Below are 25,739 nucleotides of genomic sequence, written 5' to 3'. Positions count from 1 at the left end.
GTCCACGGAGCGTAGGTCCAAAGGCAGTGCATTCCACATTTTAGGTGCCACCACCTCGAAAGCACAGTCTCCCCTGGTCTTCAGTCTTGTCCTAGGCACAACCAATAGGCCCAGGTCCGAAGACCTCAGAGACCTACTTGTCACATATGGATGTAATAGCTTGGTGATATAAGATGGCATTTCACCATTCAGAGCTCTAAAAGTCAGTACTAGAATTTTAAATTTGTCGTCCTGTGTCCTTGTTTTGTCTCTGTGATTATTGTTTTTCTGTGCTGATGGGGATTTTTTTTCCTCATTGCCGCTGTGTAATGCAGCGGCTATGAGGGTTTTTTTTCTTCTCCTTTTCCCTCGTGTTTTGCTTTCATATATATGTTTTATGTACCGGGCCGGCCTATGTGTTGTGTGTGTGTTGTTTGTTATGGGTCGGTGTTGGTTTGCTCAGCCCTGCTGTTGACCAAGGCAGGGATGTACATCTGGAGCTGGTCCCCGGGCGCCTAATGGCGACTTCTGCTCCTACTGACAGATAGGATGGGTTAAATGCAGTAGCCACATTTCATTGTGCAGGGAGGATGTTCTTCTGTACTGTGCATATGACAATAAAATTTCTTTGAATCTTTGAAATGGATGGGGAGCCAGTGCAAGGAGGAGAGGATTGGGGTTATATGTGACCTCTTTGATGACCTCGTCAGCAGCCTTGAGTTACAGTAATCCAAATGTGATGACACAAATGCATGAATGATCATCTCCATCTCCGCCCGAGACACAATGCTGCGCAGACGGACAATATTGCGCAAATGGAAAAAACAAGACTGTGCCAGGCGGGTAACATACGCGTCAAAATTGAGGGAGTGATCGAACGTAACACCCAAGTTCCTCACTGCTGAGCGAACAAAAGGGCCCAGAGAACCAAGATTCCCAACCACAGTGGGGAACAAACAAGGACCTCAGTTTTTGCTATATTTAAGGACAAATAGTTGGCCGCCATCCAGTCACCAATAACCTCAACACAGCTCTGAAGAGCAGATACCCTAGAGACCGTTTGAGGAGTGAATGAAATATACAGCTGGATGTCATCCACATAACAGTGGTAGGAGACATCTTTAAAACTGCTCAAGACCAAGTGGGAGCAAATATAGCGCAAACAATATAGGTCCCAGAACAGAACTTTGAGGCACACCACAGGATAGCATGGCAGAGGCGGACATAAATTTACCAGCAGCAACAGCGAAAGTCCTGTGTGAAAGATAAGACAAAAACCAGTCCAGAGCAGACCCAGAAATGCCCACCCAAGTCCTTAGTCTCTCGACTAAGACTCCATGATCCACTGTGTCAAAAGCTGCAGAGAGATCTAAAAGGACAAGTACAGAATATTCACCTGCATCTCTGCGCATTAAAATATCATTTGAAACTCTGAGAAGGGCAGTTTCTGTAGAGTGCAAGTGACGGAACCCAGACTGGAATTTATTAAGAATATTATGTTCAGCTAAAACCTCATTAAGCTGTTTGGCCACCACTTTCTCTAAGACTTTGGAAATAAAAGGCAACTTTGAAATTGGTCTAAAATTTTGAAGGAGTGAAGGATCAGCATTAGGCTTTTTTAAAAGAGGGTGAATAACTGCCTGTTTAAAATACTGAGGGACATAGCCGGAAAGCAGTGATCTATTTATTATCAATAAGACAACCAGGCCAATAGAATGGAAGACCTTTTTAAAAAAGGAGGTAGGGACGATATCAAGTGGGCAGGAGGAAGGTTTCAATCTGTCAACCAGACCAGTGAGCTCTTTCAGTGATATAGGTTTAAAACTATCCAGAACTGATGGCCGGGTAAGATAGGGAACAGAAGAAGAAAGAGAGGGATTAATATTTGCCCTGATATCGCAAATTTTGCTGATTAAAAAAAGGACAAAAAATTGTCACAGTCTTCATTTGACTGAATGATAGCAGCAGGAGATGCAGGTGTAACAATATCTCTGATTGTGTCAAACAAAATTTTGGGATTCCGTCGGCTGTTAGAAATTAAAGTGGAAAAATAAGCAGCCCTCACATCTTTCACCATATTATTAAAAGAGATTAAAAGCTCCTTTAAATGAAGGATGTGGACCTGGAGCTTTGTAGATTTCCACAACCGCTCCACTTTCCGACATGACCTCTTAACGCTGCGAATACCGTCATTCATCCAGGGGGAGGAGTTATTCAGAGGGGCATGTCTGGTTTTAAAAGGAGCCACTCTGTCCAAAATTGAGAGACAATGATGATTAAAAGAATTAACTAAAATATCAACATCATCTAAACTAAACAACTCAAGGTTAAAAGCAGCAGAAAATACATCTGCAGTAAAATGATTAAAAATGCGAGAGGAGCAGACGGACAATCCAGATTAAGAGACAAATTAAAAAGAATACAAACATGATCAGAAATAAAAATATCCTCAGAATAAATAGACTCAATATTAAGACCCAGAGTAAAAACAAGATCTAAAACATGACCTTTGCTGTGTGTGGGGCCAGACACGTGTTGGATCAAATTGAAAGATTAAATCAGACTGATGAATTTAGCAGCAGATTTATCTGAAGCATCATCAACATGGAAATTAAAATCACCAACAATTAAAAACCTGGACAGCTTGAGAGTTGTAAATAAAAAGTCACTAAACTCCTTGAGGAAGGAAGTGCATTGACCAGGTGGACGATATATTAAAACACAATTAGAAGGATTAGTTCTCCCAACTTTTAAAATCAGAAACGATTCTGAGCTCACACGTCGACACACAAAGCTGCTCCTACAGACCGCAGCAAGTCCGCCACCACGTCCACACAAACGCAGCGAGCTGAAGAATCAGAAATTTTGGGGACAGAGTTCAATGAGGGGGGCATGTTCCATTTCCCTCTGCCAGGTTTCAGTTAGAAACAAAAATTCCAGGTTCTTGGACCGAATATAATCATTCAAAATGAAAGTCTTGTTAGTAACGGAGCGCGCATTTAACAGCGCCATCCTGAGAGGAGCTGCAGCTGGATTCTCCACAGCGGACTGCCGGGGTATGGCACACAGGACCCGCAGAGACGAACCACTTTGCCTGCGGGTTTCACACACCAGCAGGGGAGCCACCACGGCCACAGGAGAATCAGGAAACACCTGACGGAGACAGCAGGGCCGCCCGTGATGATCCAGCGAGGGAGACGGGCCGTACGTCCACATGTCCGGAGAAAGCAAGTTGATCAAACGGGATCGACGACATTTTCCCACAACTCCGCGTTTCCAGAACCGCCTCAGCCTCACCTGCACACCAGCTCTTCTCCCCCTCCTTCGTCCGTGTCCGCGGGAGCTCCTGTAGCGCTGACTGGCGCTAGCATCGCCGGCTAACGGCACAAACGGAGGCCATCGAAAGAACTCATCACCAAAAGAAGACGAGAATGAAGCCCCATAGTTCTCCATAGAAGTTCGGATAGTGAGCAGAGCCTGACGGTCATACACACAGCGAGCAGCAAGACCATCATAGACCAGCAGGATGACAATCAACAACACACACACAACAGGTACACGGACAGCAGCGACGGCGAGGCCAAACACAGGCCCCATCTTGAAAAAAAGTGTAGTGGCTGGGTTAAGGCATGCTGGGATATGTTTAACCGAATGTCTTCTCAAAGTAATCCAATAAATCTTGTGCTATAAAAGGAGAGTGAACTACAGGTGGTTGTCCATAAATAAGTGTTGCCACTGTGTCGAACAAGAACTTTGAGTTATGCTTGTTTTTGATGATCAGAGTCATAGGTCCACATTGTATCCAGTAGTGCATACTTATAGTCTAAGATAGCATCATGCCACGCAAGGTGGAATAGTTTTTCGTTCTAGACCTCTAGCCTTATGCTTGAGGTCACGCAGGTAATCACTGAACCAAGGTGACTGTGATTTGGGGGAGTGCAGTTTCAACAAAAGTGGCGCAATCATGTTGAGTTTAAACTATCCACAAGACTGTCTACTGATTGGGCATTTTCCAAACGTGAAGCTAAGACATCAGGCAGTCTAGCTTCGAGTTCAGTCTTAGTTGAGGAGTTGATGCATCGCTGTAGTGATAAATAAGGTTGTTGTTCCACTAAACATGGCAGCGAAATTGTAAACTTAATAAGTGAGTGATCAGAGACCACTGATGTGAGAGGCATGATGTCAATATTCGTGACAGCAATACCACGTGCGAGAACCAAATCAAGGGTATTTCCACTAATGTGCGTCAAGTCCCAGATGCATTGCTGAAATCCTAAATTTCCATAAATGATTTGCAGAGAGGATCAGAAGGCTTATTTATATGAACTTAAAGTCACCAATGATCAGAATTTTATCTGCACTAGTTGACAAGTTAGAGATGAACGCACCAAATTCATCTAAGAATTCAGAATATGGGCCAGGAGGCCCATATATAGTGGCAAAGTAATACGGCTGATTTTATTCTTTTGACCTTGGCAATGCGTAAAATACTGACCAGAGCGGAGAATCAGATGCTCAAACGAGTTATATTTGTGACCCCCAACAGTAGTACCTACAGATCGTAAAGACCTATAAACAGCAGGCAGTGACACCTTTATACAGTAAAGACCTACAGACAGGAAACGGTGAGACCGACAGACATTGAAGACCTACAGACAGTAAAGACCAACAGAGAGTATAGACCAATAAGACCTTCAGACAGTAAACAGTAAGAATTACAAACAGTAACGACCTACAGACAGTAGACAGTTCATCCTACGGACAGTAAGAAACTACAGACAGTAGACAGTACATCCTACAGACAGTAAAGACCACAGACAGTAAATAGTAAGACCTACAGATGGTAAACAGTAAGGCCTGCAGACAGTAAAGACCCATAAACAGTAGACAGTGAGACTGGCAGGCATTCAAGACCTACAGACAGTAAAGACCTACAGACAACAGACAGTAAAGACCTACAGACATTAAAGACCCACAGAAAGTAAACAGTAAGACCGACAGATATTAAAGACCCACAGAGAGTAAACAGTAAGACCTACAGACGGTAAAGAACTACAGACAGTAAACAGTAAGACTAACAGACATCAAAGCCCTTCAGAGAGTAGACGGTACATCCTACAGACAGTAAAGACCTACAGAGTGTAAACAGCAAGGCCTATAGTAAAGACCTATAGACAGTAACACCTTCAGACAGCAAAAACACATACAGACAAGAGACAGAGACACCTTTAGACAGTAAAAACCTACAGTGTAAACAGTAAGACTAACAGGCAGTAAAGACCTACAGAGAGTTAACAGTGATGGGCCTTTCACACTGAAAGCGTCAGGCCAATCCGTCAAAGCTTTCCAACGCGTGGTAACGTCAGGCCGATGCGTTTCCAATGCGTCGTGACTTCAGACGCTTCGCTTCGGAAGTGGCAAGGGGGCGGAGATTGCTACGTCACACTCTGGCTGTTTCCACAATCTGACAAAAGTTCAGCGATCGCCATCTTGAATTTGCGTCATCTGAACCACAAAAAAAGTTTTAAAAACCAGCAGTAGAAGGATTTTCCCATCACCCTGCTGGGAGAAGCTTTTTTCAGCTACTTTTCAGAGTGACGCCAACCGAGGGAGGACTGACGACTTGGTGGGATATTGATCGAACCGCGACAGCGGGCCGACCCACACAGAGAAGCCAGGACTTGGGGCATCATTCCTGGGCAGAGCGAGGCAGGCAGCCGGGGTGATGGAGTAAACCCACTCAGTCTGAAATCTCCCACTTTTTGTATATATGCGAAGTCCCAGTTTGACCAATGGAGTTTAGTTCTGCAGCTTTATCGAGGTGAGAATAATATTAAAATAAAACGTGACGTTTACTGAACTGCTGTGAAGGTTTAATGATCGGCTAACGTTAGCTTAGCCTTTTAACACAGTTGATCTGAGTGAACGATTTAATTTGTAAATGGTTCAGTCTTTTTTATTTTTACCAAATAAAGCTACAGCTTTTTTCAGAGACCACAAAAGCTCAACTTTATATAACTGTTTTTTTTTTCGGGTGTTTTTTTCCATCTTTTTTTTTTATTTTATAAACTGTTTAGTATTTCTTTATATTTTAAGACATATTTTTATTTGTCCTAATCAGGAACATTTGCTGTGCAGACAACCAAACTTCCATTGATGAGCTGAACACCACAAAGTCCAGTCGAAAGAAAACATCTCTGCTGTTCAGCAACACCACCAGAGTTCAAAGCTGCAGAAGAGACCTTCATCTGGTCCAGAGAATCCAGCAGAACATCACCTGCTTCTAAATAAAGGCTCTTTCAACAACCACTATTTTATTATTTTTTAAAAAGCTGTTTCATTTTATATTTTAACAATAAATGAATGAATCATTAAAAATGTCCATGAAAGACATTTGCACCAGTAGAAGCTCTCCACTTATTGTGCTCAAATTCATATTTTAGAAATGACTCTGGCCTGATAACAACATTAAAGGCAATTACATATTTTGACATAATTACAAGTTGAAATGACTATAAAAAATTAATCATGAGGTTTATGTCACAGAAATCCTACTTTACAATCACACTGCAGTCATTGTTAAATTATTTCCTGTTGCATTTATAATAAACATTTGTATTTATTTACAGTGTCTGTTTTTCTGGTTGAAATGAGATAATCTACCAGACTTTAAAAAAAAATTACAAATTTCCACGTTACTTTATTTGTCTAAATATAAATGTCCAACGTTCCTTATGTTAAACAAGAAATGATCTAATCTGAAAAAACAGGTGGTTTTAATTTACAGATGAAAGGTTTCTAAAGAACCATTTATTGATTTATTTAGCTATTTTAATTAGTGTTCTAAACTTTTTTTTTAACAGTAATCAGAAATTTTGAGGTAACAAACAACAACAACAAAAACATTTCCAAGGATTTTTCTTCAGAAAACTGCTCTATAGATGAGCAGTCCTGTGACACGTTTCTGTTTTGTAGACATCAGTGGTTTCTGCCACTAGTCTTCCGTGTTTTGGCCCGACACGTCGTTCCTGTTGGACAGCGCGAAGCTACGTCACAGCTCAGAGCGTCGAAAGTTGGATTGGGTTGAACTTTGACCGCGTCAGCCTGCCGACAAGCAGCAATGCGCGCTCCCGTCAGAAGCATCGCTTCAGCTCGACTTTTGATGCGACATTTCTGACGCATCTAAAAAGCAACGCGTTTCATTGAAAATAATGCTTTTTAGACCGATTTTTGACGCATTTGACGCTTCCGACGTGTTCAGTGTGAAAGGTCCATAAGACCTGTACACCTTCTGACAGCAAAAACCTATAGAGTAAACAGTGAGACTGACAGACATTAAGGACCTACAGAGAGTAAACGGACAGCTACAAACAGTAAGACCTACAGACAGTAAAGACCTACAGAATGTAAACAGTAAGACCTACAGAGTAAGGACCTTCAGAGAGTCAAATACCTACAGACAGTAAACGGTAAAGAACTACAGACAGTAAATAAACACCTGCAGACAACAGACAGTAAAGACCTATAGACAGTAAGACCTAGAGAGTAAACAGTAAGACCAACATACATTATAGACCTACAGACAATAAACAGTGAAGACCTACAGACAACAGACAGTGAAGACCTTCAGAGTACAAACAGAAAGACCTACAGACAGTAAATACCTACACAGAGTGAAGACCTTCAGAGTACAAACAGAAAGACCTACAGACAGTAAATACCTACATAGAGTGAAGACATTCAGAGAGTAAACAAGACCTACAGACAGTAAATACCTACATAGAGTAAAGACATTCAGAGAGTAAACAAGACCTACAGACAGTAAACACCTTCAGACGGTAAACCGTAAGACCACAGACAGTAAAGACCTACAGAGAGTAAACTGTAAGGCCTACAGACAGTGAAGACCTATAGAGTAAACAGTAAGCCCGACATACACTAAGGACCTACAGACAGCAGACAGTAAAGACCTACAGACATTAAAAACCCATAGAAAGTAAACAGTAGGACCTACAGAGACTAAAGACCTACAGACAGACAGGACAGACCTACAGCCAGTAAACAGTAAGACCACAGACAATAAAGTCCTACAGAGAGTAAACAGTAAGACTTACAGATAATAAACAGTAAGGTCTACAGAGAGTAAAGACCTATAAACAGTAACACCTTCAGACAGTAAAACAGACAGTAGACAGTGACAACTTTAGACAGTAAAGACCTACAGACAGTAAACAGTAAGACCAACAGACATTGACTCTCTGGGGCCGACGCCGTCATATACGACGGCTAAGACCAAGCTTTACTAAATTATAAATAACTTTTTAATGATAATGAGATAGAAACTTACTTTTTTTTTGCTGAAAAATTAACTCTGCGGACTTTTGAGCTAGCCATCGTCCATCTTTGTACTCCTCATAGAAGCTGTGTGATGACGTGTGCAATGTCAGTGTCCAGTCGGAATTGGTTCACCGTCACATGGTTTTCCAAAATCCAGTCGTAGGGCAGATTTACCACACGTGAAAAGCCAAAGATCATTTTCAGGCGTGATATATTACTAGTTGGCCCATTTGAATAGCCCCCTGGGTACTCCAGTGAGTACATACTATTGGACTCCAAATGCACCCTGCGCCATTACGCACAGCGATCAGTGAACGCAGACGGAGAGCCTCTGATGACAATCTCACGTGCTCAAACAAAGAGTGTGTAACTATCAGGATTGCTCCACTAATTTGCATGTGAATGTTACTGGATGACTCTGTTGTTTCTTGGCGTAAAGCACTGTTTACCATATGAATGGAGCGAGGGGGAGGCCCGCTCCTCAGACTGTAAGGAGTCAAAGTGGGCCAAAGTGTACTGCACAGAACACTCCAAAACACAGTAGAGGTAGAAGTTTGTAATGTAACCTTTGTGTAATAGCAGACAGAAATTGCTTTGAGATGAAGACAAAAACAAAACAAAACGCATAGACCATTTAGTATATATTTTTCAAAATGAGCATTTGTTTATTGTTTGAACCTTTTTGTTGTACAGTCTTTCACACAAGACCTCAAATTACCTTTATAAAGTGTCAAAACAGTTGTTTATTATAGTTTGCTGTGTGTTTTGAATAAATGTGTGTGGAAAATTATTTCCCGCTTTACTTATTCCTTTCTTATTTTTGATTGTAAACCTTTATTACACTTATAAAACACAACAAAAGCATATATATTATGAAAACACAGGTTGTCCTGAAAAAAGAGACATACATGATTGTGGGATGCAGGGAGAGCTGTTAACAGCAATAATAAAACATTTATGCCAGGTGAGTGAACTGTCCAAAAAATGCCCTCAGACCCCAGAGGGTTAAAGATCTATAGACAACAGACAGTAATACCTAGAGTAAACAGTAAGACCGACAGACATTAAAGACCCACGTAGAGTAAACCGTAAGACAAACCTTTTGATAGTAAAGACCTACAGAGAGTAAAGACATACAGACAACAGATAGGAAAGACCTACAGAGAGTAAACAGTAAGACCGACGGACAGTAAAGACCTACAGAGAGTAGACAGTACATCCTTCAGACAGTATAGACCAACAGAGAGTAAGCAGTAAGACCTACAGACAGTAAAGTCCAACAGAGAGTAAACGGTAAACAGTAAGACCACAGACAGTAAAGTCCTACAGAAAGTAAACATTAAGACCTACAGACAGTACACAGTAAGACCTACAGATAGTAAACACCTATAAACAGTAGACGGTAAAATCTTCAGACCGCAAAAACACCTACAGACAGTATACAGTGTCACCTTTAGACAGTAAAGACAGACTGTAAAGACCTATAGACTAAACAGTAAGACTGACAGACAGTAAAGACCAATACAGACTGTAAAGATGTACAGACAGTAGATGGTACATCCTACAGACAGTAAGACCTATATACAGTAAGTCCTACATATAGTAAAAACCTGCAGACAGTAGACAGTAAGACCTACAGACAGTAAGTCCTACATTCATACATTGGACAGGATGGATGTTTGCTAAATGCTGGTGGTACAATCCACAGGACACACCTGCATTGACTGTTTGTGTCTCACCAGCACTAACTTTGTATGCGAGACATAATGTTATGCTTTTGTGTGTGTGTGTGTGTGTGTGTCAGTCTTGGACACTGCCGGTCAGGAGGAGTTTGGGGCCATGAGGGAGCAGTACATGCGCTCAGGAGAGGGTTTCTTACTGGTGTTTGCACTCAACGACCGTGGCAGGTAATGAAGAATGTCTGGTTTAATGTTGACTTCAACAAGATCTCATGCTTTGTCTCCATCATTACTGTTGTGGTGAATTGATTTTAAAGTTATGACTGTGTTAATTTTGTTGCAGTTGTAATAAAAATCACAGTTTCGCCTCCGGCTCAGGTGATCCCTCTGCCATCCCCAACTCACTGGATCTGCTCACAATGCTCCCCAGACTTGGGGTGTTTTGTCATTATATGCAGTCTGTGTCAGTAATGCAGAATTTCTGCAGATCCTCAAAAAGTCCTAAAGGCATTGAATTCATGAACCTAAAAATAAGGCCTTAATTAGTTTTAAAATATCTTTAATCAGTCTTTCAAAAGTCTTATACACCCATCATACTTGAGGCTGAATGAGCCCGAATGCCATCCGAATGAAAATTTGACCTAAATTCAAGCAAAGTTGAGGTGCAATGGAAAACCTCTGACAGCACTCTGAGTGCACTCAAACCAGTCGGACACACTTGTGAGGCAGCCCAAATGCAGAGCACATGCTCTCTACTTTTGGGGTGAGTTCGAGATGAGAAAATATCGAACGGCAGTCAAGGTGGCTTCTAACTGCATTCTGACCGATTTCTAAATATTCTCATGGCATCAAAACAGCATTTAGAACAGTCTGATTGTGCTCAAGAGGTATTCGCCACGGGCAGGCACGTCAGATCCTGCCGGCATGTCCCAAACAGCACCAAAGTGCATCCCATTTGGGATGCGCAAAGGAAATATTGTGATCAGGGATGAAAAATCTCTGCTTTTTGGTGGATTTCTGCTTTTTTGCCAGTTGCCTGGGTCATTTTTGAGATCAGTGTTCAGTAGCAAGTGTTCAGTGCTGAATTTAGTGTTTTTTTTTGTTGTTTTTTTTTTAGAAACACCAATTCCAATGAAGTTGGGACATTGTGTGAAATGTAAATAAAATCAGAATACAATGATTTGCAAATCCTCTTCAACCTATATTCAATTGAATACACCACAAAGACAAGATATTTAATGTGAAAAAATAGTCCAACATTTTAAGAACAATATTTCTCAATGTTCAATTGCAAGGAATTTAGGGATTCCATCATCGACAGTCCATAATATAATCAGAAGATTCAGAGAATCTGGAGAACTTTCTACACGTAAGCAGCAAGGCTGAAAACCAACATTGAATGCCCATGACCTTTGATCCCTCAGGCGGCACTGCATTAAAAACCGACATCATTGTGTAAAGCATCTTACCGCATGGGCTCAGGAACACTTCAGAAAAGCTTTTTTTTTTAATTTCATGGGAACGTTTTCTGTGATGCATCATTGCAAGCTGTTGGCTATAACTGCCGCACCAGTAATAACAAGTGTGCGTGTCAGTGATCTGATGGCTGTAATGAACTGACAACACACGTATACAGTAGTGTTCAGAATAATAGTAGTGCTATGTGAATAAAAAGATTAATCCAGGTTTTGAGTATATTTGTTATTGTTACATGGGAAACAAGGTACCAGTAGATTCAGTAGATTCTCACAAATCCAACAAGACCAAGCATTCATGATATGCACACTCTGAAGGCTATGAAATTGGGCTATTAGTAAAAAAAAGTAGTAAAGGGGGTGTTCACAATAATAGTAGCATCTGCTGTTGATGCTACAAACTCAAAACTATTATGTTCAAACTGCTTTTTTAGCAATCCTGTGAATCACTAAACTAGTATTTAGTTGTATAACTACAGTTTTTCATGATTTCTCCATATCTGCGAGGCATGGAGTCAACCAACTTGTGGCACCTTTCAGCTGTTATTCCACTCCAAGATTCTTTAACAACATTCCACAATTCATTCACATTTCTTGGTTTTGCTTCAGAATTGGGCAGGCCACTCCAAAGCATTAATTTTGTTGGTTTGGAACCAAGATTTTGCTCGTTTACTAGTGTGCTTGGGGTCATTGTCTTGTTGAAACACCCATTTCAAGGGCATGTCCTCTTCAGCATAAGGCAACATGACCTCAAGTATTTTGACATATCCAAACTGATCCATGATACCTGGTATGCGATATATAGGCCCAACACCATAGTAGGAGAAACATGCCCTTATCATGATGCTTGCACCACCGTGCTTCACTGTCTTCACTGTGAACTGTGGCTTGAATTCAGAGTTTGGGGGTCGTCTCACAAACTGTCTGCGGCCCTTGGACCCAAAAAGAGCAATTTTACTCTCATGAGTCCACAAAATATTCCTCCATTTCTCTTTAGGCCAGTTGATGTGTTCTTTGGCAAATTGTAACCTCTTCTGCACATGTCTTTTATTTAACAGAGGGACTTTGCGGGGGATTCTTGCCAATAAATTAGCTTCACACAGGCATCTTCTAACTGTCACAGCACTTACAGGTAACTCCAGACTGTCTTTGATCATCCTGGAGCTGATCAATGGGTGAGCCTTTGCCATTCTGGTTATTCTTCTATCCATTTTGATGGTTGTTCTCCGTTTTCTTCCACGCGTCTGTTTTTTTTTTTTTGTCCATTTTAAAGCATTGGAGATCATTGTAGATGAACAGCCTATAAATTTTTACACCTGTGTATAAGTTTCCCCCTCTCCAATCAACTTTTTAATCAAACTGCGCTGTTCTTCTGAACAATGTCTTGAATGTCCCATTTTCCTCAGGCTTTCAAAGAGAAAAGCATGTTCAACAGGTGCTGGCTTCATCCTTAAATAGGGGACACCTGATTCACACCTGTTTGTTCCACAAAATTGACGAACTCACTGACTGAATGCCACACTACTATTATTGTGAACACCCCCTTTTCTACTTTTTTTTTTAACTAATAGCCCAATTTCATAGCCTTAAGAGTGTGCATATCATGAATGCTTGGTCTTGTTGGATTTGTGAGAATCTACTGAATCTGCTGGTACCTTGTTTCCCATGTAACAATAAGAAATATACTCAAAACCTGGATTAATCTTTTTAGTCACATAAATAAATGGTAAATGGACTGCATTTATATAGCGCTTTTCCATCTGTATCAGACGCTCAAAGCGCTTTACAATAATGCCTCACATTCACCCCGATGTCAGGGTGCTGCCATACAAGGCGCTCACTGCACACCGGGAGCAATAGGGGATTAAAGGCCTTGCCCAAGGGCCCTTAGTGATTTTCCAGTCAGGCGGGGATTTGAACCCATGATCTTCTGGACTCAAGCCCAACACCTTAACCACTAGACTATCACCTTCCCCCGTCATATAGCACTACTATTATTCTGAACACTACTGTACGTGCACTAGAGTGATGCAGTTGTTGGTGGATCCTGGGTTAGATGTCATCAGTTCATAGGTTGGATGTCATTCGAAATCCAGCAGGGTGACATGGCAAATCAAAAGATAGTGGACCACAGCACTCGCTCTGCCATGCTCCTCCCCTTTCTTGTCTTCCACCCAGACCTCGAGTGGCACTCAAACCACACCTGTACAGCTGTCAATGTGCATTTTTCCTATTGTTACTGCAATCTGTCAATCAATTTTCTGTAATTGTTGTATGGCTCTTGCCTTACAATATAAAGCGCCTTGGGGCGACTGTTTGTTGTGACTTGGCGCTATATAAATAAATAAATAAATTTGATTTGATTTGATATTCCGTTTGTTAGCTTACAAACTATAGTTACGTTGCGCTAGATGAATTGTTTTTGGTTTAGATTGAGTCAGATTTATTTTCAGTTTTAGATTGTTTCAGGTAGGTTTTCCTGGAGCTGCACTCACTTTGGTTTTGACTAGGTTGGCTTTGTGTTTTTGTTGTTTTACAACACAGATATTGTTTATTCAAGTATGGCAGTGGTAGGTCCATGACCTATACGGGATCTAGGCGCTCCCGCCATCACGAGCCTCCCAGCTGACTGGGTTATAGCAGTGGGTAGATGGGACTCATTAGCCCTGTTAAGGCGGTCCACCTAGGGGAAGGAAAACCCTGATGTTAAATCCCCAGCCTGGGTTACTGCCCCCGTGCCTCCGAGGAAGGTTCTTTAGCCAGAGGCTAGGAGAAGGTCACTCTGATGTAAAACCTACAGCCTGGTGGTCACCACAGCCGTCTCAGCTTGTCTGTACCACTGTGGAGTGCCACCTTGCCTAAAGAGTGGAATTGGTGTGCGCAAGCTGATCCCCACTTTAAGCAACGAGCGCAGGCGGGAAGGAAAGCCCTGCAGTGATGGGAAGAGGCGAAAACAGCAGGTGCATGATGGCACTGGGAGCTGCAGTCTCGATCCTGCATGCAGGCGGCTCAGGAGCTATGGTCGTTTGATTGCTGACCCGAGACAACAGCATCATCCGGCAGGGCCCTGGGTGACCAAGCAGCCCTGTTTAGGGATAGCCCTGCTTGCTCCACATGGAGACAGACCTAGAAAAGGTGGTCTAAACATGGCTTGTCTCACTAGACCCGGTTGGCTCACCGCTGCCAACGGGCATCACTACACGCGGTGCGAAAAGAAAAACAAAGAACCTGAAAATTGCGTGCTGGAATGTATGCACAATGATGGACTCAGACAATAGCGATCCTCCTCGAAGACACTCAGCCTTAGTCGCCAAAGAGCTAGCAAGGCTTAACATAGATATTGCTGCACTCAGCGAGGTGCGCTTTGCAGACCAAGGGTCACTCACCGAGGAAGACACAGGCTACACACTGTTCTGGTCAGGGAAGGCTAAAGAAGATCGTCGACTCTCAGGGGTCGGGTTCATGATTAAGAGCGCCATAGCACATAGGTTACACAGTTTGCCAGTTGGACATTCTGACCAACTCATGTCACTCCGGCTCCCCATCAACAACAAGGATTTTGCCACTGTTGTTAGTGTGTATGCCCCAACCATGCAGGCCGACATCAGAGTTAAGGAGGCTTTCTATGGCGATCTGCACAACCTTCTACAGCGCGTCGACACCCAGGACAAGCTCCTCATCATGGGAGATTTCAACGTCAGAGTGGGCCGCGACTCTGATGTATGGAAGGACGTGCTAGGGAAACATGGCATAGGCAGCTGTAACGACAATGGCCGCCTGCTGCTGGAGTTCTGCTCTGCACATGACTTGACGATCACCAACAGCCTGTTCCAACAGAAAGAGAGATTCAAAGCAACCTGGAGACACCCACGCTCCAAACACTGGCACCTTCTGGACTACGTTCTGACACGACAGCGTGATAGAAGAGACGTACTACATACCAGGGTGATGCCTAGCGCTGATCATCGCTTGGTCCGTTCCAAGATTGCTTTCACTTTCAAGCCCCCTCCTTAGAAGAAAGGCCCACAGTTTAAGAAGCTACAAGTCCACAAGCTGCAAGACATAGACACAAAAATGGAGTTCCAGGCCAAACTAGAAGAGAGACTGGGTGGAGAAGAAGGCCTGCCTGATGACCCTGAACAACAGTGGATGAGATTAAAGACCATCCTTCAGGAGACGGCAGTAGAAGTAGTGGGCTTCTCATCCAGGAAAAATAAAGACTGGTTTGATGAGTCTGATGCACAGATCCAGGAACTACTACAAAAGAAACGTGCATGCCACAAGACTCTTTTAGCTAAACCTGATGACCACTCTGCCAAGACAGCTTACAGAAGTGCCTGCTCCACACTGCAAAGCAAGCTCCGCATACTGCAGAACGACTGGTGGCTAGCTTTTGCGGAGAAGACACAACAACATGCCGATGCTGGAGACATGCGCTCCTTTTATGAAGCCCTTAAGACCATCCATGGGCCAGCACATCAAGTGCAAGCACCCCTGCGCTCCTCAGATGGCTCCACCCTTCTGATGGACAAGGAAACCATAATGCAGCGTTGGTCAGAACACTTTGAAAGCCTCTTCAGTGACAAGCGCACTGTGCAAGAGTCATCAATCGAGAAGATTCCCCAGGTGGAGGTGAAATGGGAACTTGATGACCCCCCAACACTTGAAGAGATCCGAAAGGCTACCACGCAGCTGAATCTAGGGAAGTCTCCTGGCATAGATGGCATCCCAGCAGAGGTGTACCAAAATGGAGGTGAGGCAGTCCTCGACAAGCTTCAGATTCTCTTCTCCAGTTGCTGGGAAAAGGAAATGGTTCCACATGACCTTCGGGATGCGGTCATTGTCTCCCTGTACAAGAACAAGGGCGACAAGTCCGACAGTTCTAAATACCGGGGCATCACTCTCCTCTCAATAGCAGGTAAGATTTTGGCTCGAGTGCTGCTCAACAGGCTTACCCCTACCATAGCGCATGAAAAGACTCCCGAGAGTCAGTGCGGATTTCGGGCCAACAGGGGAACCACCGACATGATCTTCGTCCTGAGACAGATCCAGGAGAAGTGCAGAGAACAGAACATGGCCCTTTATGCAGCCTTCATAGACCTAACCAAGGCTTTTGACACGGTCAGTCGTGAGGATTGTGGAAGATTCTTGCACGCCTTGGCTGCCCTCCAAAGCTCCTCACCATCATCCGCCAGCTGCATGAAGGCCAGATGGGACAAGTGAAGTACAACGGGACTCTGTCCGGCAGCTTCCCCATCTCAAATAGTGTCAAACAAGGTTGCATCCTCGCGCCCACTCTGTTCTCCATCTTCTTCAGCATGATGCTTCATGAGGCCAAAGAAGACTTGACAGACGGCATCTATATCCGCTTCAGAACCGACGGAAGTCTGTTTAACTTGCGGCGCCTTCTGTCCCACACTAAGATCACAGAACAGCTAATCATGGAGCTGCTCTTCGCAGATGACTGCGCCCTCATCGCCCATACGGAGCAAGCCTTGCAGCACATTGTCAACTGTTTTGCTGAAGCAGCAAGAGCCTTCGGCCTCACCATCAGCCTGAGAAAGACAGAAGTGCTATATCAACCGGTCCCCCATACAGCATATACCCCACCCCAAATCAACATTGAGGGTACCAACCTGAATGCAGTAGAGCACTTCACTTATCTCGGTAGTGTTATCTCAAACGACGCATCTGTTGCCAAGGACCTAGACAGTCGCCTTGCCAAGGCCAGCAGTTCTTTTGGTCGACTCTCAAAGAAAGTCTGGCAGAATCATGCACTGCGCCTTTCCACAAAATTGCAGGTCTACAGATCCATTGTGGTCCCTACCCTCCTGTATGGAGCTGAAACCTGGGTTCTGTATCGCCAGCAGATCAGATTACTGGAACGCTTTCATCAACGTTGTCTCCGAAACATCTTCGGGATCAAGTGGCAGGACTACGTCTCAAATGAGGATATCCTTACCAGAGCCAAATTGCCCAGCATGGAGTCTATTATACTCAAACAACAGCTTCGTTGGGCAGGTCACGTAGCCAGGATGGATGATACACGCATGCCGAAATTAATTCTCTTTGGCAAGCTCAAGGAAGGGAGACGAAACCAAGGGGCCCCCAAAAAGCGCTATAAGGACCAGCTGAAGAAACAGCTCTCCCTTGCAGGAATTCAGCATCAGTCATGGCAGCATCTAGCTACAGATAGACTCAGCTGGCGTTCCAGCATCAAATCCGCCAGCCTGAAGTTTGAGGCAGAAAGAAGTGAGGCCTCACGCCAGAAGCATCAAAGACAGAAAGAGCGGGCAGCAGCACAAGCCCAGCCTACTCAAGTGTTCATTTGCCCCAAGTGTAACAGGTCTTGTGCATCCCGCATCGGACTTTTCAGCCACCAGAGGGCTTGTAGAAAATAAACTTAAAAAAAAAAAAGGCCTTCCAACTATCCTCGCAAGCAAGGAAACTGCCGCCAACTGCAATCTGACAGTAGTCTGAGTATTCGTACTGTGTACAGACAACATTTGAACATTTGGACTGCATTCGTGGCATTCACACAGACTGCGCACGACTCAGTTGAGGAGTGTTCCACCCACATGCTAAGTATTTGACCGGCATTCGTACATGGCTGTTGAAACATCTGTCCCTCCCGACTGTGTCTCGATATTTGGCTTTTTTCCCCATTTGGCCTGATTCAGCTTCATCCGTGCGAAGTGTGACACGGCACTTAAGAATTTCAAGACATTGTAAATGGGATTTATTTTATTTATTTATTTTTTACATTGCTAGGCCTGTCATAATAAATTTTGCTGAGATATTGCCTCAGAAAATTTCAAGATAAACTGCAATATCACCATCTTATAGATGTCATTTCAAGACCATTTGATGCAATGATAATATAGCATAAAAATGTAAGTACATCCTTTAAAAGATAAATGAACTTTCAGTTCTTAAGAATATTAAGTATCGGAATTGAAATGTGAAAATATTAAATAAAATACCGTAAATCAGTGATTCATATTTCAAAAGGGTGGAATGATTTAATGGCCCCTCAGTGCCTGAAGTAATGGGCCATTTTCACCACATGATGGGTCCTATGCAAAGTGGAATAAAATAATCAAGCGCAAGCAGCGATTTCTGACATCCGCCCATCCAGATCCGGATCACCTCCAAAATTCAGTGGACTCTTTCACGGCGCAGTATGTATCAGTGGTGAAAATGTGGTGAGAATCTGCGTAGTAGTTTTGACGTAATCCTATATAAGCCTATATAAAGTGAATCTTGATCCAGAATCTGGATCCGGATCACCTCCAAAATTTAATGGTTTCTTCCATGGCTATGTATCTATAGTGGAAAATTTTGTCAATTTGTGCAGTAGTTTTGACGTAATCCTGCTAACAGATGGACAGACAGACAAATAAATAAATGCAGATGATTATATTATGTCCTTGGTGGACATAAGTTTGTCCATTTTTAAAGCAGTTCAGAGTCAGAATCACTTTGTCATTATACAATGTATAATGAAATTTCCCTTAACTCCTCCTTATAAAAATATTAAAATATAAATTATACACAATATAATATGCAGATATAAAGGTATGCACAATGCTTGGTGTGAATACCTAAAGCAGCAGTTCACTGTGCAGAATTCCAGGTGAGGACGGCAAGTATAGCGTATAGCTTAAATCTTAGTCCATATAGTTCCACCCACAGTTTGTAAGCTGTGTGTTTTTCATGTCCGAGCAGGGGGATGGGTTGTGATTGAGACCATGCGTCTAGGGTAAAAGCTGTCTCTCAGGTGATTTGTGCTGGCCTTTATTGCTCTGAACCGCTTCCCAGACGGTAGCGGTTTGAACAAGGAGTTCCCGGGATGTGTTGTGTCCATTGCAATGTCTCTAGCTTTCTTCCTCAGTCTGCTAGCATAGAGCGTGTCAAGGTGAGGAAGCTCCATCCCAATAATGCGCTGGGCTGCTTTCACCACCCTATGCAGGGCCCTCCTCTCAGCAGCTGTACAGCTCACGAACCACACCGTGATGCAGTTCATGAGGACATGGCACTCCAATAAAAGGTGAGCATGGTGTATGTGCTTGGCTGAGGAGCCAATGGTGTGAAGCTACCATCTGTGGGATTATGACTGAACGCCTCTAAGTCAGAATCCTGCCTAGACGAAGCGATACCGAAGCACCGTGGATTTTCAGTTGGCCCCTGATAGCAGAACCGCTCGTGACTGGACTGGGGTGTGGCCGGATATGTGTGAGACTGGGATCAGGTCTCAGCGAGTGATGGAGGTATGGAGTGGGCTCCCGCCACACTTCAGAGAAGCCCTGGAAATTCACAGACTCTGTCCGCTGGTCCATCCCGTGCCATTCCCTTCACTGTTTGTGTGGGCCGTAGGAGCACAGCCAGAGCCAACAGGAATATTGTCGCCTTTCCCAGGTTTGTTGGATATGGCTATAGTGGAAAAGAAGGACATATACATGGTGGCATGGTGGTCACTAAAGTCCGCCACAGAACCAAGTTGGCTGCCACTGCGGAGTCGGGGTGGTCGGGTGTTTTGGCCCCGGGGGTGTCTCCCAAAGGCAGCTGGAGGTCCCTGTACTGCCCTCCTATCAAGAAACGTTGTGCTGATCTAGAGTGGAGAGTGGTGTATGGGGTTGTGGCTACGAACAGACATGTGGCCCACTTTGACCAAGGCTCAAGCAGTCAGTGTGACTTCTGCTTGGCAGAGGAGACTCTCTCTTTTTAATGTTCTGGGACAATGGTTTCAAAGACCCGGGCGAGACGTTACCGAAGAACTCTTTGTGCTTGGGAGACATGCAGAGACATGCTATGGACTTCTACTCAGCTTTCTACGGTGCTGTGTATTGTGACAGGGCTGTGCGGCTGACCTTCTGAGAGATCTCCCCCGGCTGGTGGCCTTGGAGCAAGAGGCCTTGGTCACCCCATCATGCTGGCAGTGGCGGTGCTGCAGATGGCATCCGGTAAAGCTCCAGGGATAAACAGACTCCCAGTGGATTTTTTTGAACACTTCTATGGAGCTAAATCCAGGCCAAAAGTTTTGTAATCTTTAAAAAAAAAAAAGATTGAAAAAAAAAATTTTGAAACCAGTCCTATTGGGTGCCCAGTAGGACTATTATGGACAACCTTTTTTTGATGAGGGATTTGGTTTGTGGGTTTGTGTCACTGGATCGGGAGAAGGCGTTTGACCGGGTTCATCACGGGTTATTGTTTTCCACTTTGAGGGCGTATGACTTTGGTGAGGGGTTTCTTTCATTTGTTGGGGTTTTGTATACTGGGGTTTCATGTTTGGTTAAGGTTGGGGGAGAGTTGAGCTGCCCTGACTTATTCCTCCTGTAACACGGAGTATAAGACAGGGCTGCCCCATCGCAGGTCAGCTGTACTGTTTAGCCATTTAGCCACTCCTGTGTCGCATCAGGACCAAGCTGTCTAGCCTTGTTTTGCCACGTTTTCAACTGTCTTCTCCCCTGGTGCGCTCTCTTTATGCAGATGACACCACGGTTTTTGTCACGAGTCAGGCGGATGTTGATGGGTTATTAAACATTTTACGGCTCTATGAGATGGGAATCTCTGCAAGAGTGGACTGGGAGAAGAGTGAGGCTGTCCTGATGGGGAGGTGGCAGGAAGGGGCTGCTCCCTGTCTACCACATGGTCTGTCGTGGGGAGTGGAAGTTTTGAAAATCCTGGGTATGTTTCTGGGGATGGATGGGTATCATCAGAGGAATTGGGAGGACTTGGTGTAGAAGGTGTGCCTGACTGTCCAAATGGCAATGGTTGCTGCCCCAGATGTCCTATAGGGGGCAAGTTCTGGTCGCTAATAACTTGGTCGCGTCGGTGCTGTTGCACAAACTGTCTGTCCTCCTTCCACCACATTATTGAGCAGTTGCAGTGGTTACTGGTTTACTTTTCTGGTCAAGCCATCACTGGATTAGACCTCCTGTGTTGGACATGCCACTTCATGAAGGAGGACAGGGGCTGGCCATTGCGACGCACACCTCGGCTTTATACCTGTGGGTTCTCCAGGCATGGCAGGTCCTTGCTGTGCACAGGGACAATGTAGGCATGCCACGGATGTGGCTGTTTGAGGAGCCTCTCTTCTTCAATGACTCTGTTAGCTCTCCTGGGTTGTCATCTGCCACTCTGCGGTCCTGCCTGAGGGAGGCGGGGTGCACCAAATTGGGCCATCGACTGCGCACTTCTGTTGTGAGGCTGGCGGAGTCTGTGGGAGTTCAGTCCTCCAGGATGCTGCTCAGGGTGGTGGAGGAGGTTTGTGCTTCCCTACCAGGGCCCCACAGAGCATTTACTGAGAACCGTACTCTGTCTGACCAGTGGGATGATGAATGTGAGTACGTGTTCCCCTCTCTGACTGTCTCGCCTGCTGTGGGGGCATGTCGGGAGGAGCAGGGGGCTCTCCTGTCTTTCAGGACACCTGCTTTGGGAGAGTTTGAGAGTGCTGGTAAAAAGGCTCTGTATTACACCTGTGTCAAAGTGTCACACTTACGCTTTTTGGCAGAGTTGGCGGTGTTGAAGTGATCCAAGTTTTTTGTTGCTACCTTGTCTCCTGTGGGGTGCTGGTGAAGCCTGTACAAGCCCCCAGTAGACAAACAAACGGATGACCTCCAGTGGAGGATTGTACACGGGCTTCTGGCTACAAACAGGTATCTGACACACCTGGATCCATGGGTTGATGGGGCGTGTCCTTTTTGTCCACTTAAGGAAACTGTTCACCATGTTTTTGCACAGTGTCACTAGTTGTCAGGGCTGTTTGGGTTGTTTGGTTTTGTGGGCTTGGTTTGTCGTTCACTATGGACTTGTTTATCTTTTGTCCAAAATATCACACACAATCTCAGAAATTGCATGTTTTAATTAACCTGCTTTGTGGACTTGACAAGTTAGTCATCTGGAAGACTCAGAAAAAACTGTGTTTTAGCTCAGCGGTCAGTGGACCCTGAGTTTATGCTGAAGGAACTCGGCAGCCCGGATCAGCGTGGAATTCCAGTTTTATGCTCTTACTGATAATGTGGGCACCTTCAGAGACACATGGTGCATAAATGACGTTCTCTCGTCTGTGTAAAAAGGGAGCTTGGTGCTCCATTTCTGACGCCTGTCGGTTGACTCCATATTGGTGGACGTGGACATAAAAAAAAAACACGATGGAAGTGATGTAGCTCAATTGTTGTAAATAAAGCTGTGCTTTAAAATTCTATTCTCTCTGTCTGTCTCTGTCTCTCTCTCCCTCACTCTGTCTGTCTCTCTGTCTCCCTCAATCTCTGTCTGTCTGTCTCTCTCTGTCTCTCTCAATCTCTTGTCTGCCTGTCTCTCCCTCTGTCTGTCTGTCTTTCCCTCTCCTCTCTCTGTCTGGTTCTGTCTGTCTCAATCTCTGTCTGCCTGTCTCTCCCTCTGTCTGTCTGTCTTTCCCTCTCCTCTCTCTGTCTGGTTCTCTCTCTCTCTCTCTCTGCCTGTCTCTCCCTCTCTCTCTGTCACTCTGTCCCTCTCTCTCTGTCTGTCTCTGTCTGTCTGTCTTTCCCTCTCTCTCTGTCTGGTTCTCTCTCTCTCTCTCTCTCTGCCTGTCTCTCCCTCTCTCTCTGTCACTCTGTCCCTCTCTCTCTGCCTGTCTCTGTCTGTCTGTCTTTCCCTCTCTCTCTGTCTGGTTCTCTCTCTCTCTCTCTCTCTCTGCCTGTCTCTCCCTCTCTCTCTGTCACTCTGTCCCTCTCTCTCTGCCTGTCTCTGTCTGTCTGTCTTTCCTCCTCTCTCTGTCTGGTTCTCTCTCTCCCTCTCCCTCTTTATGTCTGTGTCTCTCTCCTTCTCTCTCCGTCTGTCTCTCTCTCCCTCACTCTCTGTCTGTCTGTCTGTCTCTCTCTGTCTCTCTGTCTCCCTCAATCTCTGTCTGTCTGTCTCGCTCTGCCTGTCTCTCCCTCTGTCTGTCTGTCTTTCCCTCTCCTTCTCTCTCTGTCTGGTTCTCTCCCTCTCTCTCTCTCTCTCTCTCTGCCTGTCTCTCCCTCTCTCTCTGTCACTCTGTCCCTCTCTCTCTGTCTGTCTCTGTCTGTCTGTCTTTCCCTCTCCCTCTCTCTCTCTCTCTCTCTCTCTCTCTCTCTCTCTCTCTCTCTCCCTCTCTCTCTCTCTCTCCCTCTCTCTCTGCCTGTCTCTCCTTCTCTCTCTGTCTGTCTCTCTCTCTCTCTCTCTCTCTCTCTCTCTCTCTCTCTCTCTCTCTCTCTCTCTGCCTTTCTCTCCCTCTCTCTCTGTCACTCTGGCCCTGTCTCTCTGTCTGGTTCTCTCTCTCTCTCTCCCTCTCTGTCTGTCTCTCTCTGCCTGTCTCTCCTTCTCTCTCTGTCTGGTTCTCTCTCTCTCTCTCTCTCTCTGCCTTTCTCTCCCTCTCTCTCTGTCACTCTGTCCCTGTCTCTCTGTCTGGTTCTCTCTCTCCCTCTCCCTCTTTGTCTGTGTCTCTCTCCTCTCTCTCCGTCTGTCTCTCTCTCTCCCTCTCTCTTTGTGGCCGGTGCATATTGGTGTTTAATCTCTGTATTATGTGTCTTATATGTTCTTTCTTTTTTTCCACGGAGAGCCTTAGAATACAACCCCTGGCAAAAATTATGGAATCACCGGCCTCGGAGGATGTTCACTCAGTTGTTTAATTTTGTAGAAAAAAAGCAGATCACAGACATGACACAAAACTAAAGTCATGTCAAATGCAACTTTCTGGCTTTAAGAAACACTATAAGAAATCAAGAAAAAAAGATTGTGGCAGTCAGTAACAGTTACTTTTTTTAGACCAAGAAGATGAAAAAAATATGGAATCACTCAATTCTGAGGAAAAAATTATGGAATCACCCTGTAAATTTTCATCCCCAAAACTAACACCTGCATCATATCAGATCTGCTCATTAGTCTGCATCTAAAAAGGAGTGATCACACCTTGGAGAGCTGTTGCACCAAGTGGACTGACATGAATCATGGCTCCAACACGAGAGATGTCAATTGAAACAAAGGAGAGGATTATCAAACTCTTAAAAGAGGGTAAATCATCACACAATGTTGCAAAAGATGTTGGTTGTTCACAGTCAGCTGTGTCTAAACTCTGGACCAAATACAAACAACATGGGAAGGTTGTTAAAGGCAAACATACTGGTAGACCAAGGAAGACGTCAAAGCGTCAAGGCAGAAAACTTAAAGCAATATGTCTCAAAAATCGAAAATTGCACAACAAAACAAATGAGGAACGAATGGGAGGAAACTGGAGTCAACGTCTGTGACCGAACTGACTAAGAAACCACCTAAAGGAAATGGGATTTACATACAGAAAAGCTAAACGAAAGCCATTATTAACACCTGAACAGAAAAAAACAAGGTTACAATGGGCTAAGGAAAAGCAATGATGGACTGTGGATGACTGGATGAAAGTCATATTCAGTGATGAATCTCGAATCTGCATTGGGCAAGGTGATGATGCTGGAACTTTTGTTTGGTGCCGTTTCAATGAGATTTATAAAGATGACTGCCTGAAGAGAACATGTAAATTTCCACAGTCATTGATGATATGGGGCTGCATGTCAGGTAAAGACACTGGGGAGATGGCTGTCATTACATCATCAGTAAATGCACAAGTTTACGTTGATATTTTGGACAATTGAAAGGATGTTTGGGGATGATGAAATCATTTTTCAAGATGATAATGCATCTTGCCATAGAGCAAAAACTGTGAAAACATTCCTTGCAAAAAGACACATAGGGTCAATGTCAACGAGCAGATCTGATTTGATGCAGGTGTTAGTTTGGGGGATGGAAATTTACAGGGTGATTCCATAATTTATTCCTCAGAATTGAATGATTCCATATTTTTTTCCTCTGCTTGGTCTGAAAAAGTAACCGTTACTGACTGCCACAATCTTTTTTTCTTGATTTCTTACAGTGTTTCTTAAAGCCAGAAAGTTGCCATTTGAAATGACTTTAGTTTTGTGTCATGTCTGTGATCTGCTTTTTTTCTACAAAATTAAACAACTGAATGAACATCCGACGAGGCCAGTGATTCCATAATTTTTGCCAGGGGTTGTAGCTCCACTCAATATTAGTGGAGGCAGAGATCAGGAAAGACAGACAGCTGTGGTGGAGCTGATGAAACTTAAACATATTGATGTGCTCCTCCTACAGCAGATAATTAGGCAGACTGGAGAGGGGCGTGACCAGGTCCACTTTTCATGAGCCATAGCACTAATGTGACTGCAGGAGTGACAGTCATGGTTTCAGACCAGGTGGGTTTAGGCGGAGCCACTCACTT

General features: G+C 44.2%; 1 protein-coding gene across 1 annotated transcript in view; it reads left to right on the top strand.

The window, feature by feature from the left end:
• Nucleotides 1-25,739, top strand: part of rras (RAS related) — a 168,300-nt gene that overhangs the window by 59,764 nt on the left and 82,797 nt on the right. Inside the window, exon 3 of the mRNA XM_034190365.1 lies at nucleotides 10,121-10,223. Coding sequence (XP_034046256.1) covers nucleotides 10,121-10,223 — 103 coding nt within the window. The remainder of the gene's footprint in view (nucleotides 1-10,120; nucleotides 10,224-25,739) is intronic.

The sequence above is a fragment of the Thalassophryne amazonica genome, chromosome 16 (assembly GCF_902500255.1).
Source record: "Thalassophryne amazonica chromosome 16, fThaAma1.1, whole genome shotgun sequence".
Taxonomy (NCBI): domain Eukaryota; kingdom Metazoa; phylum Chordata; class Actinopteri; order Batrachoidiformes; family Batrachoididae; genus Thalassophryne; species Thalassophryne amazonica.
The sequence above is the reverse complement of the archived record's forward strand: the minus strand, read 5'-3'. Positions and strand labels throughout refer to the sequence as shown.